The sequence below is a fragment of the Molossus molossus genome, unplaced genomic scaffold (assembly GCF_014108415.1).
Source record: "Molossus molossus isolate mMolMol1 unplaced genomic scaffold, mMolMol1.p scaffold_m16_p_1, whole genome shotgun sequence".
Classification (NCBI taxonomy): domain Eukaryota; kingdom Metazoa; phylum Chordata; class Mammalia; order Chiroptera; family Molossidae; genus Molossus; species Molossus molossus.
Genome location: NW_023425344.1, coordinates 28,638,186 through 28,652,645, shown reverse-complemented (window position 1 = coordinate 28,652,645; position 14,460 = coordinate 28,638,186). Strand labels below are relative to the sequence as shown.

The 14,460-nt window shown below is 41.0% G+C and overlaps 1 protein-coding gene across 1 annotated transcript in view; it reads right to left on the bottom strand.

Annotated features, from left to right (window-relative positions):
- UBE2K (ubiquitin conjugating enzyme E2 K) overlaps positions 1-8,143 on the bottom strand; it is a 66,098-nt gene extending 57,955 nt beyond the window's left edge. Inside the window, exon 1 of the mRNA XM_036258001.1 lies at positions 7,872-8,143. Within this exon, the coding sequence (XP_036113894.1) occupies positions 7,872-7,934 (63 nt within the window). The 5' untranslated portion in view covers positions 7,935-8,143. The remainder of the gene's footprint in view (positions 1-7,871) is intronic.
- Positions 8,144-14,460: the final 6,317 nt, after the last annotated feature.

Sequence of the window (14,460 nt, the reverse complement as noted above, 5' to 3'; positions counted from 1 at the left end):
TAAAAGGTCTCTTTCAACTAATATTCAATTAATTTTAACACATTTTCTAAGATACTATTAATATGTTTTTGAACAAAGTTACTAAAGGGCAGCGTTTAAAATCCTTCAAAACTGAAAAAAATCACATGGTATACACTCAGGTCTATTCTTTCACTCAAACATACGAAAAGCGCCCTGGCTGGTTTGCTCAGTGGTTAGAGCGTCGGCCTACGGTCCAGAGAGACCTGGGTTCGGTTCCCGTTAAGGGCATGTACCTCATCTGCGATTTGTCCCTGGCCCTGGTTGGCAACCACTCAATGTGTTCCTTTCATATCGACGATGTTTCTCTCTCTCTCTCTCCCTTCCACTCTAGCTTTAGTGTACACAAACGTTATCTTTGGGGGGAAAAACACCTTTTTTTTTCCTCCTCACCCGAGGATATTTTTCCATTTTTTGTACAGATAGAGTGGGAGGGAGAGAGAGGAAGGGAGAGAGAGAGAGAAACATCGACGTGAAGGGACACATCGAGTGGCTGCCACCCGCACGACCAACCAGGGCCGGGGACAAACTGCAACCGAGGTACATGCCCTTAGCGGGAACTGAACCCGGGTCTCTCCGGACCGCAGGCGGACGCTCTAACCGCTGAGCCAAACCGGCCAGGGCCTTTTTTTTTTTTTAATCCTCACCTGAGGACAGTTTTCAATATTTTGTTCAGATAGATTGGGAAAGAGAAACATCGACGTGAAAGGGACACATCAAGTGGTTGCCACCCACACGACCCAATCAGGGCCGGGGACAAACTGCAACCAAGGTACGTGCCCTTAGCAGGAACCGAACCCGGGTCTCTCCAGACCGCAGGCCAATGCTCTAACCACTGAGCCAAACTGGTCAGGGCACAATATTTATCCTTTACAGAGGGGTGACATACTAGGGGGACACCAGATGCATCTAAATCTATGTGTGGTGGATAGAGATGAAAATCTTTATAATAGTAAAGTAAAACAAGAAATGCACCCCAAACAGCATTACTTGGACAGGCTTTGAATTTTTTACCCAATCTATAAGCTTCCCTTGTTCAACCCACACCCAAAACCCCAAAAGACACACTATTTATTTAAATAAGTTACTAGAAACAAAGAAACGAAGCTGCCATCTTGTGTCCCCATCTTGCACTTCTTCTCAGCTGATCTGCCCAAGACTCCCTGAGCACCAACCCTAGTCCCCTGTGCGGTTGTTTCCTCTCCAACAAGATGAAAGAAACTATCACAACCATGAGAAACTCGCCAAACTGCAGGCACAAGTGCACATTGGTGGGAAAAGAACTGCTCGTAGAAATAAGAAGGTGGTTCACAGGAGATAGAGCAGATGATAAAAAAACAAACAAACAAACAAAAACTTCAGTTCTCCTTAAAGATAGGGATAAACAGTATGTCTGGTATTGAAGAGGTAAATATGTTCACAAACCAAGGAATAGTGATCACTTTAACAACCCTAAAATTCAGATATCTCTGGCAGGGAACACTTTCACCATTACAGGCCATGCTGATACAAAGCAGCTGACAGAAACACTACTCAGCACCTTAAACTAGCTTGGTGAAGACAGTTTGACTAGTTTAAGGAGACTGGCTGAAAGCTCCGTCCAAACAATCTGTGGATGGAAAACACCCTTGCGTCCTGGCCAGTTTGGCTCAGCGGTTGAGCGTCAGCCTGCGGACCAGAGAGTCCCTGGTTTGGTTCCTGCTAGAGGCACATACCACAAAAAAAGAAAGAAAGAAAGAAAGAAAAGCACCCTTGCTTAGGGGAGAGGAGGAGGAGGATGAAGTTCCAGATCTTGTGGAAAACTTTTTCTAATCCTCATTTGAGGATATGTTTTATATTATTATTTTTTTTATTCTCACCGGAGGACTTCTTTTTTTTTTTTTTTTCCATTTATCTTCAGATAGAGTGGGAGGGAAGGGGGGTGGGGAGAGAGAGAGAGAGAGAGAGAGAGAAAGAGAGAGAAACATCGATGTGAAAGAGACACATTGACTGGCTGCCACCCACACAACCCGGAGGACAAACTGCAACCAAGGTTCGTGACCTTAGCAGGAGAACCAAACCCGGAACTCCCTGGACCACGGGCCAACGCTGTAACCGCTGAGCCAAACTTGCCAGGGCTCTATTAATTGTTTTAGAGAGAGCGGGGCAGGAAAGGGAGGAAGGGGGAAAGAAAGTGTGAAAGAGAGAGACAGACAAACAGACATCGATGTGAGAAAGAAACATCAACTGGTTGCCTCCCATATGTGCCCCAACCAGGGATAGAACCCCAAAACTAGGTATGTGCCCTGACCAGGAATCAAACCCACATGAGATTTTGGAGTATTGGGCAATGCTTCAATCAACCGAGCCACCCGACCAGGGCTTATGGAGAATTTTGATGAGGCTTCCAAGAATGAAGCAAACTGAATTGAGTCAACTTCTGTAGGAGATAAACTTGAAGTTACTGGGAATTGCTATTTTATATTATGACTGCTTTTTCAAATTTTGTTTATGGATCTGATAAAATCTAGACTTCTAATTTTTTTTTTTAATCCTCACTCGAGGACATTTCCCCATTTTTTGTTCAGATAGAGTGAGAGAGAGAGAGAGGAAGAGAGAGAGAGAGAAACATCGATGTGAAAGGAACACATCGAGTGGCTGCCACCCGCACGACCGACCAGGGCTGGGGACAAACTGCAACCGAGGTACATGCCCTTAGCGGGAACCGAACCCGGGTCTCTCAGGACCGCAGGCCAATGCTCTAACCGCTGAGCCAAACCAGCCAGAGCTAGACTTCTAATTTTTTTAAGCCCAAGCCCCTCCTTGGACACTGCAGCTATTTTATGTTTTTGCTTATATACAAATCACTCTTTGCAGCTAATTAAGCTAAAGAAGCCTGGGAATAAAGTTTGAAACAAAGGTTAATCAAGTTAAAAAGAACCTACTTTTCTACTCAAAAACTGTACAAACACTGGTTACACTGGTTTTTACCAGGGAATTTCACCTTTTTCTTTAAATCAAAAAGAAAAGTTTAGTCCTGGTTGGGTAACTCAGTTGGTTGGAGCATCATCCCATACACCAAAATTATGGGTTAGTTTCCGGGTTAGGGCACATACAGGAGAGGCAATTGATCATGTTTCTCTTTCACATATCCTGGGGTGAGGATTAAAAAAAAAGAAAAAGAAATCAACCAATGTATGCATAAATAAGCGGAACAACAAAAATCGATTTTTCTCTTTCTCCTTTCCTCTCTAAAAAACAAAAACAAAAAAACAAAAACAAAAACCCACAAAACAAAAAACCCTGAAAGTTCCAAGCTAGTAGTAGCCACACTATATATTTTTTTGTACCTTTACTGTTCATCTTTTAGATAAATCACACTGCATATCTTATGTAGTTAATAGTCTTAAATGTTATGTAGTTAATAGTCTTAAATGTTCTTCTAAAGAGTTGTCTTCAGTAGTGTTCTCAATATTTTGCAATGTCTGAAGACATTTTTTGTTGTTGTTAATCCTCACCCGAGGACATTTTTTTGGTATTGATTTTTTTTAAGAGATAGGAAAGGGGGGGGGGGATTTACGTGAGAAAAACTAATAGGGATTGGTTACCTTCCACTGGTGCCCTGACTGTGTCCGGGGACTGAACCTGCAACCCAGGTACGTGTCCTTGACCAGGAATTGAACCCACGAACCAATGTTCTAATCACAGAGCAACACTGGCTAGGGCTGAAGACATTTTTAATTGATACAACAGAAAACTAGATCAAATATATATTAAATAGATACAAAAATCCATTTAAATGCTTAAGGAAAATTATACAATAGTAGTATTCATGAAACCAATTTGTTAATGCCATGGATTTAAATATTCCTTATAAGAATCCTAGAAAATGTTAGCAAAATGTAGCCACAATATGAAAAAACTACAGGTACCATAAAGCAGGAGTAAGCAAGAGAATATACACTGATTTGAGGGCATTTTACTTCACTAAGCTTCAGATTTTGCATACTGAAATTCACGTAAATCTTTAAGTTAATTACAGATAAGATTTTTATGTTTAAATTAACAATTTAGGTTGTGTTAAATCCTTTAACCAGTAATACAAACCAGGACAATTATTTTTATTTTTTTTTATTTTATTTTATTTTATTTTTTTATCCTCACCCGAGGATATTTTTCCATTTTTTGTACAGATAGAGTGGGAGGGAGAGAGAGGAAGGGAGAGAGAGAGAGAAACATTGATGTGAAGGGACACATCGAGTGGCTGCCACCCGCACGACCAACCAGGGCCGGGGACAAACTGCAACCGAAGTACATGCCCTTAGCGGGAACCGAACCCGGGTCTCTTCGGACCGCAGGCCGACGCTCTAACCGCTGAGCCAAACCGGCCAGGGCAGGACAATTATTTTTAAATAATTAAAAGCATTACTTTATCTTTGGCAAGTCATAAGTGTGGTACAATATAATATAAACACAAGCAGACCTAGATCCAAATTCCAAAGCTAAACATTTGTAGACAAATAATTTAAGTTCTCTGAATCTCAATTTTCACATCTAAGAAACAGAAAATCGAACTCAAAGACCCGTTCTTGAGAATTAGCAAAAATGTATAAACAAATGGTAGAGAGCCACTCTACAAATGGTAGCTAACAACAACTACAGTAAATAATAACCTATGAATCCAGATTCTAGTTTTATTATATCCTCACAATCAATAATTCACTTATGTAATTTGACTCACAGAATAACTACAGTTGTTTCATTGCTAACAACTCTGAAATATTACTTAAAATTCTCACTCAGATTTAAAAATTAACATTTCACAAATAATGGATGAATTTCCAAACAGTCTCAAGGAAAAATGGGCTGGATGGTGCCTTTTTTTTTATTATTTTATTTATTTTGAGTAAATAACATGTTCATATGACTCAAAATTCAAAAGGGATCTTTTGATGCCTATTGCCCCAGACACCCAATTTCCCTACAAAGAAGTAATCTTACCAATTTCTCATAATCTTTTCACCTATACAAATACATATCCCCCCCCCCCCCCTTTCTGATACAAATGGTGTCCTCCTCCACAATATTCTGCACCTTGTCTTTCACATTTGCTTTAGCTTGGAGGTTATATTTTTAATTAACAACACATTCCAAGGATGGCCACTTATAACTTATGGCCAGAATTCAGCAAACATTAGCAGTCTTTACAAAGGCACTTAAAAAGCCCAAACAAAATAAAATCCTTAAATCAACCCAACATTCTTAGCAAAACAAGTATATGAAACCTAAATTTTGGTAAACGGGATATTTACATAAGTGACACAACAAAAGACTTGATTTCTTGACCAGCCACACAAGATACATTTAGCCCTGGCCAGTCTGGCTCAGGAGTTAGAGTGTCAGCCTTTGGACTGAAGGGCTTTGGGTTCGATTCCCAGTCAAGGGCATGTACCTGGGTTGCAGGTTCAAACCCTGGCCCCAGTTGGGGCTGTGCAGGAGGCAACCAACTGATGAGTCTCTCTCACATCAATGTTTCTTTCTCTCTCTCTCTCTCTCTCTCTCTCCTCACCCTCCTTCCCTTCCACTGTCTAAAAATCAATGGAAAAATATCCTGGGGTAAGGATTAAAAAAAAAAAAAGACACTGCATTTACACACTTAAAAAGAAAATACATGGACTGTACTACAAGCCTTTCGATGAGTTGAAAATAATTCACTTATAGAACTGGCTCTATTAATACAGATGAAATAAAATACTGGTGCAAATAAAGCTGTTTATTGGTTATATTCCTAAATTAAATTATCTGACTCTAAGAATATCATGATGAAAAGTCACCTCAAATAAAGCAATGAAACCATATGAATTATGAGAGCCCCAACTTACCACTTTTAAGTAACAGAATATAAAGCGTTAGAAGCTTTGTATTAAGTTTCGGGATTATACAACCTTATTATAGAAGAAATATTTGGGGCTGTTGACAAAAATATTAGTTGCAATGTTTCATTACGGATATATATTTCAACTATCCTGGAATATATTTTCTTATTAAATAAAAATAATAAAGTCATTGTTTCACTGCATATCAGTACAGACACTTAGAACTATTTCTGCACTGTAACACAAAAATACAAAGTCATCCTTCCATTCAAAATTTTGGCACTTGAACAAATAGAGAGGTCGGAGTTCATACACATGCTCTGTAAAACTGTTTATTACTATATACTACTACACTCACTAAATCTACTTGTATTTGTTATTTTAAAATAATTTTAAAGAATTATTTTCTCTATGTCTAATTGGAAAGACACATAACCACCCACTGTAGACTCAGTGGCACAACTAAAGCTCAAGTGCTATCAGATATACAGGGGTGGGCAAAAGTAATTTATTGTTGTTTGTATGGAAAAAGACATGCAGGTTATAATTATTACAATAGCTTTATTAACTCAAAAGAATGTCACAATAGACCTACTTTTGCCCAACCCTTTATTTCAATTACTCATCACATACTTAAAATGCTAAATTTCACAAATCATGAGATTATAAAAGTACCAACATAAGATAAAAATACAAATAGCAATAATACATTAAATTATGGTATGTGACATCTTGAAAATAACCATTTCAGAATCGCTTTCAAATCTTTCTTTGTTAAATCCAAGGAGGAAAAACAACCTGGCATTCTTGATTTGGGTATGAAAAATTGTACTGATAAATGCATGGTTTTGAGTCAAATTACTAAAACTTTTTGAGTACCTTATATAAATAAGTGTGGCCAACACTAGAGAATCTAAATTCTGCAGGACTCAGAGCAGCTTGAGACAAAAAAAATTTAAATCAATTCAGGTACATTAAGATACACCTACTCACTTAAAAAGGAGATATAACAGTGTGTTAATCTGGTGAAACCCAGTATTTTTCATAGCGCTGTTTTTCAAAAAGCAATAATCAACTACAGGAGACACATCATAATGAAGTTTTCATGGCACAACACAGTCACATAGGCATTGTCTTAGGAGAGGCTCTCTGATCTGTAAGTTCAGTAACTTGTAAGTCCTATTTTGAAATAAGCTTCTCATACATGCCATTATTATTTCCTAGCTAAAAACATTTAAATACCTTTAACACACCAAACAAGTTGCCTTTACCCAGTTCAAAGCGTTAAGTGTCAATAGAAAAGGGGCCTAGGAATTGCGGGTAAATGAAAATGAGATAATGGTCCAGTATGAAACTAATATCCTATCTCAGGTAAAAATTTCCTTAACTCCCCACTCTAACAAGACAGTATCCCATTATGTCCCCCCTTATCTCCCAACACCCAACTAAGAGGGAGTAACTCGGAACGTCCTCCTGCTTCTTTCATCAATATCTAAGAACTCTCCTAGTTCCTTCCCTAAATAAAGGACAGTGGAGGCCGGACAGGCTATAACCCAGAATACCCTTAAAAGTGTGGGCCTTTGAGCACCGCGGCTCCCCGGATCTAGTTACCTTTCCCCTTCCCCCAACCCACTTCCCGGGTTTTCTCAGGCTCGGCCTGCTCCTTCTCCACCCTACAGCCACACTTCTAGCGGTTGCCACTGCCTCGGGTCTCTCTAAAGCTCACACTCCCCCGACAAGTGCCCCTTTCTGCATCTGCCCCCCAAACCGTGTTCCTCTCCACACCACCCGCCCGCGAGACCGTCCATCCCAGGGCCCTGGGAGGGGAGGGGAAGGCGGCGGAAGGAGGGGGTGGGGGAGACTGCTGGTTCCCCACAGGCAGAAGGGCGGCCCGCGAGAAGGGCCACCCGGGGTTTATCCTGGATATTGGGAGTCGCCGCTAGCAAGGCCCTCCCGCCCTGGGCTGAGGTGGGGGATGTCCCGGAGTTCATTTCTGACCTCCTCGCTCTTCAGCACCTCCTTGAACTCCCGCTTGATTCGCTGCACCGCGATGTTGGCCATGTCTCCGCCCGCAGCTGATTCGTACCCGCCTCCTCCGCCACCGCTACGACCACCGCCACCGCCGCCACCTCTTCCTCCACTGCCTCCTCCCTCGGCGATTCACACCCGAGCACACGAACACTGCCACTGCCACCCCGGCCGCCGCGCTCTCTTCAGTATGGAATCACCTCCGTGCCCGGCCACCAAAATGGCGCCGAGTCCGCGCATGCGCACAACGCTGACCTGACCGGGCGGCGCAGCCGCTCCCGTTGTAGAGCCATAAGCCTCAGCCGCGAGCCTCGCGCCGCGCCGCGCGTCTCCGGAGCTGCGGCCGCGTGGCTCCGCCCTGCGGGCGTCTGGGGCCTGGAGGGTGCGGCTTCCGCGCTGGCGAGCCCTGCGCGGGCCACCTCGGTTGTGTTCCTCCTCCCCTGTCTCACCAGTGTGATGTAGTCGGGGCTTCCAACCTCTAGCCTTTAACCGAAGGCTGGAGTGCCACCCGACGGCTTCACGCGGCCCCACTCGGCTTGGAGCACCGCCCTGACTCAGCCAGACCGAACCCACGGGCTTAATGTGCTTGGCTGGGTTTAGTGTATGAAAACACTATCCCTGAACTCAGTCCGGGCCTTTTTTTTTGCTGGCCCAGAAAATCCACTGCGGTCCGTTTTTGTTCCGAAGCCATTATAGTGCCACTATTATTACCTTCATGTCAGGTACTACAAATCATTGCATTAGGTATGGTCGCTGTTGGGTCCTATCAGGCGTATTTGAGACAGGAACTCCATGGAAATGCCTGCAGGGGGGTGGAAACCAGATGTTGATCTTTGGTCTACTTAGATAATACCGAGCTGTGAAACCAAAACCATAGTTTTTAAATTTCATTGTACATCGTAATCCATTCCTAGAGTGAGGGGTGGGCCTAATAATTTGCATTTGTAACAAGTTCCCAGATGCTGCGCCTCCTGCTGTTGGTTCAGGGACTACAGTATGAGAACCACTGAACTAAGGCATGTGAAACTGAAAAATTGAGAAATAGTTGTTTCTTGGGGGAAAAGGGCAGCTTTACTTCGGTAAACCTAGGGCCTAACAGTATCGGTGCTAATAGGCACTCAATAAATATTGGATGAATAAATGAGTAAAATTTTTTTTGTGTTTTTTATCCTCATCCGAGGACATTTTTTTTTTTTTAATAAACAACAAATTTATTTCACAGAGTTGTAGGGGCTGGGAAGTCCAAGAGCAAGGTGCTAGCAGATTCAGTGTCTGGTAAGAGCCAGTTCCCTCGAAGATGGCTGGCTGTATTCTCACTATAAACTCACATGGCTGAAGTGGCGAGTGAGCACCCTGGAGTCATAAAGGCCCCAGGACATTTTTGCATTTATCTTCAGATAGAGCAGGAGGGAGAGAGGGAGGAAGAGAGAGAGAGAAACATTGTGTGAGAGAGAAACATCCACTGGTTGCCACCCACATGACCCCCACATACAACCCCAACTGGGGCTAGGGACAAACTGCAACCTGGAGACAAACTGCAACCGAGATACGGGCCCTTAGCAGGAACCAAACCCGGGACTCTCCAGTCCACTGGCTGACACTAACCACTGAGATAAACCAGCCAGGGCAAGAATAAAATGTATTAATAAGTAAGTTTGAAAGGCAATGTGAGTCCTGACCAGTTTGGCTCAGGGTTAGACTGTCGGCCTGTGGTCCAGAGAGGCCTGGGTTCGGTTTCCACTAAGATGCACGTACCACGGTTGCAGTTTGTCCCCGGCCCTGGTTGGGTCGTGCAGGAGACAGCCACTCGATGTGTCCCTTTCATGTCAATGTTTCTCTCTCTCTTTCTCTCTCCTTCCCACTCTGTCTGAACAAAAAATGGAAAAATGTCCTCGAGTGAGGATAAAAAAAATAAATAAAATGAAAGGCAATGTGAAAGTGGTTGCTAGGGTTTACAGTAAGTACCGGTGCTGAGAGGTACTCTGAATAGAACATTTGGAATAAATAGTAAAGGTTATTTAGAAATTTATATTTCATTTTGCACTTCTTTCACCTAACCAATCAGTAAAGTATCCGCTTAGAAAAAATATCACAAATACACCCTTAGCAAAAATCACTAAGATTGTAGCTAGCCACCCAGGCGGCAGTCATTCAGTAGAGGAACATGGCAAAAAAGAATTTCTTGAACTCCTGCCACAGGAACCAAGGAAAAGATTTTTGATTCTAGCTCATTATGCCAGCTCTCTTGACCAACCTTGGTTTCCTCATCTGCAAAATAAGAAATCTGGATTAGGTGATCTCTTTCAAGTTTTAAGAGTTCATAATTCTAAATCATCATCTGAAAACTTTTCCCTAAATGGGCTAAAATAAATTTTAAAAACTCTTCCAGCAGAGCCCTCTAGTGGTCATAAAAAGAACCAACTATATATGTGGGTCATGGTACAATGAATTATTGGTATAATGTAAGCCATTTAATGTTATGTGTGTTCGTGCCAGTACAATAGAAATAATTATTTTGAAGTGTGCAAAAATTTTTTGACTATTTTACATGTATCACCTTCATTCAGTCCACGATCTTAATCTTGGAACTTCAAAGAAATTTGAAACACTCAGATTACATGGGGACTAGTTAAAAGAGTATTGTAATTTCTTTGAGAGAAAGGGATTTGGTAATTTTATTTATTTGTTTGTTTATTTATATTTTTGTTAATCCTCACCTGAGGATATTTTTTTCCCACTGATTTTCTTAGACAGTGGGAAGGAAGGAGGGAGGGAAGGAGAAGGAGGAGAGAGAGAGAGAGAGAAAGAGGGGGGGGGGAGAGAGAGAGAGAGAGATACACCCTTGTGAGAGAGACACATCCATTGACCAGGGCCAGGGCCCGAACCACAATTGAGGTACGTGCCCATGACCAGAACTGAACCCTCGACTCTTTGGTCTGTGGGCCAACGCTCTAACCGCTGAGCCAAATCAGCCAGGGTAGATTTGGTCATTTAAAAATGCATATAATCATTGGCCCTGAAATTCCACTTCCAAGTAGTCATTCTACAGTCCTTCCAGAGAATGAGGCAACTACCTATTAACTGGTATGAGACAACCCTCAAAATACATTTTAAGGAGGTGAGGGGGAGAAGCACTATACTAAATGTAATGTGATATCCTGAATTGGACCCTAGAACTAAAAAGACATAACTAGTGAAATCTGAATATGTTCTATAATTTAGTTAATAGTATGGTAGCAGTGTTAATTTCTTAGTTTTGACATGGTACTATGGTTATTTAAGATATTGAAATCAGTAGAAGTAAAGAGCATACAAGAATCTCTGAGACATTTATTTTTTTGGTTTTTGTTTTTGTTACAGATGTTACTGAAACATTTCTGTACATTTAAAATTATTCCAAAAAAAAAAAAGTTTACTTTTAAAAAAGCATAATGCAGCGGCCAGTGTGGCTTACTGGTTGAGTGTCAACCCATGCACCAAGAGGTCACCAAATCCGTTCCCAGTCAGGGCACATGCCCAGGTTGTAGGCCCAATTCCCAGTGGGGGCATGCAGGAGGCAGCCAATCAATGTTCTCTCACATCAATGTTTCTGTCTCTCTCTCCCTCTCCCTTCCTAAAATCAATAAAGAAAAAAAAAATTTTAATAAAAATATCTATTTATTCTTTTTTAGAGAGAGAGGAAGGAAGAAAGAGAGAGAGAGAAATATCAATGTGAAAGAGAAACCTCGATTGGCTGCCTCCTCCATGTCCCCTACTGGGGATCGAGTTTGCAACCCAGGCATGTGCCCTGACCAGATCGCCAGCCAGCACCTCCAGTCCATGGGATGCTGCTTAATCAACTGAGCCATACCAGCTGACCAATAAACTATCCTTTTTTAAAAAATTATTTTCTAGCCAGGCCAATATGACTCAGTGGACCGAGCGTTGACCCATCTCTGGCCCGACTCCTGGTCAGGGTACTTGCCAGGGTTGTGGGCAGGAGGCAGCTGATCAATGTTTCTCTCTCATCAATATTATTTAAAAAATTTTTTTTCCTTTATTGATTTTACAGAGAGAGGGAGGGAGAGAGAGATAGAAACATCGATGAGAGAGAATATTATTGGCCACCTCCTGCAATCCCCACTGGGGATTGGGCCCACAACATGAGCATATGTCCTGACCGGGAATCAAACTGGCGACTTCTTGGTGCATGGGTCGGTGCTCAACCACTGAGCCACACCAGCCGGACTCTCATCAATGTTTTTATCTATCCCTCCCTTTTCCTTCCTCTTCCTCTAAAAAAAATCAATGAAAACACATTTTAAAAAGAGAAAAGTAAACATTTAGGAAAAAGGAGTTTCCAATAATGTAGATTATAAACTCTTCACTGTTATGATCTATTTCTGACTAATTACTTTATTAAGTAAGTAATTAATTACACAACTATTTATTGAGTGCCTGTTATGTGCTAGGCATGATCTCGGCCCTAAAAGCATATCAATGAACAAGAGTCAAAAAAACAAAAACCTGAAATTGTAGGATTTACATTCTAGTAGGGATGGGGAGAATTAATCTCAAAGTATAGTCTGAAGACACTTGGGGGTCCTTGAGTTGTTTTCAGGAGGTCAGTCTGCAATTCCCAAACTAATAATAAAACTAAGACATTATTTGCCTTTTTACTGTGTTAACATTTGCACTGCTGATACAAAAGCAATGGGAAAAATAAGTACTGTAGTAGTAATAATTTTATTAATGCCACACAGTCACTGTTTAAAAATACCAATTTTATTTTAGAATGTTTGGTGACGCAATAGAGATTATTCATTTTCATTAAACTTCAACTTTCGAGTACATGTCTTTTTAATATTCTGTGTGATACATGGGAAGGATACATAAATCTTTTCTGCTGTACACCAAAGTACATGGTAAAGCCCTTGTGCAATTGGTTGAGTTATGAGCTGAACTAGCCACTTTTTTCATGTACCACCATTTTTACTTGAAATAATAAAAGCTGGGTATTCAGCAGACATTTTATAAAAAATGAATATATGAGGCTTTCACTTCAAAGAAAACAACTGGCAGAATTTATTACCAATGATAAAATTCAAACTTTCAACAGAAAATTAGAGTTTTAGAAAACATTTGCCACCATCACTTGACAGCTTCCCAGTATACTTATTTAAAGACATTCCTGGTTAAATTGATGGTGATATTAACAAATGTGATTGCTTGAAATTATACAATGAAATGTGTTAAAATTTGTAAGATCTGCATAAATCAGTGAACCAATATTTTCCAAATGACCAATGCAAGGTTCAAGAGAGACCAATGGATTTTAATGTAACAAAGTACAAAAAGTTCATTGATAACGTTAGAAATTCCACATTGTAACTAACCTTTAAGAAACTACAATTTGGCCCTGGCCGATTTGGCTCAGCGATTAGAGCATCGGCCTGCGGTCCTGAGAGACCCGAGTTCGGTTCCCGCTAAGGGCACGTGCCTCGGTTGCAGTTTGTCCCCGGCCCTGGTTGGTCGTGTGGGTGGCAGCCACTCGATGTGTCCCTTCACATCGATGTTTTTCTCTCTCTCTCTCTGTTCTTCTCTCTCCCCCCTACTCTACCTGAACAAAATAAATAAATAAATAAATAAAATGTTTAAGGGCATTTTTAAAAAAAAGAAACTACAATTTGAAAAAAAAACTACAATTTGGCCCTGGCTAGTTTGGCTCAGCAGTTGAGCATCAGCCTGTGGACCAGAGAGTCCTGGGTTCGGTTCCCGCTAGGGGCACATACCACAAAACAAACAAACTACAATTTGTCTAAATTTAACATAGTATTAAAGAATAGCCACAATTATTGAAAAAGTTATTAAAATATAACTTTTATAACGGTGTGGTTCGGTTGGTTGGAGTGTTATCCTGCACACCAAAATGTGGTGGGTTTGATTCCTGGTCAGAGCATATGCCCAGGTTTTGGGTTTGATCCCCAGTCAGGGCGCATGCAGGAGGCAACTGATAGATGTTTCAGTCTCTCACATCAATATTTCTCTCTCTAAAAAAATTAATTAGGAGAAACATCTGTAACAAAAATAAATTAATTAATAAAAAATTAATTAAATTAAACTAAGATTTTAAATAAATAAGCTATTCCTTCCCTTTCCAACTATGTATCTGTATGAGGCTGGATTTTCTTTATATACTTCAACCAAAACAACATATGCAACATATTGAACGCAAAAGCATACATGAAGATCCAGCTGTGTTCTTTTTTTTTTTTTGGTATGTGCCCCTATCAGGAACTGAACCCAGGACTCTCTGATCCGCAGGCTAACGCTCCAACCACTGAGCCAAACCGGCTGGGAGAAGGTGTATTCTGTTAAGCCAGACATTAAAGAGATTTTTTTAGGAAAATATAGTTATTTTTCACTAACAATATTTATGTAAACATATAATAGATTTATTATAATTATTTATTAATAAATGTTTCCGTTTTAATTTTTTTTATCCTCACCCAAGGATACGTTTATTGATTTTGGAGCGTGAGGAAGGCAGAGAAAGAGAGAGAGAGAGAGAGAGAGAGAG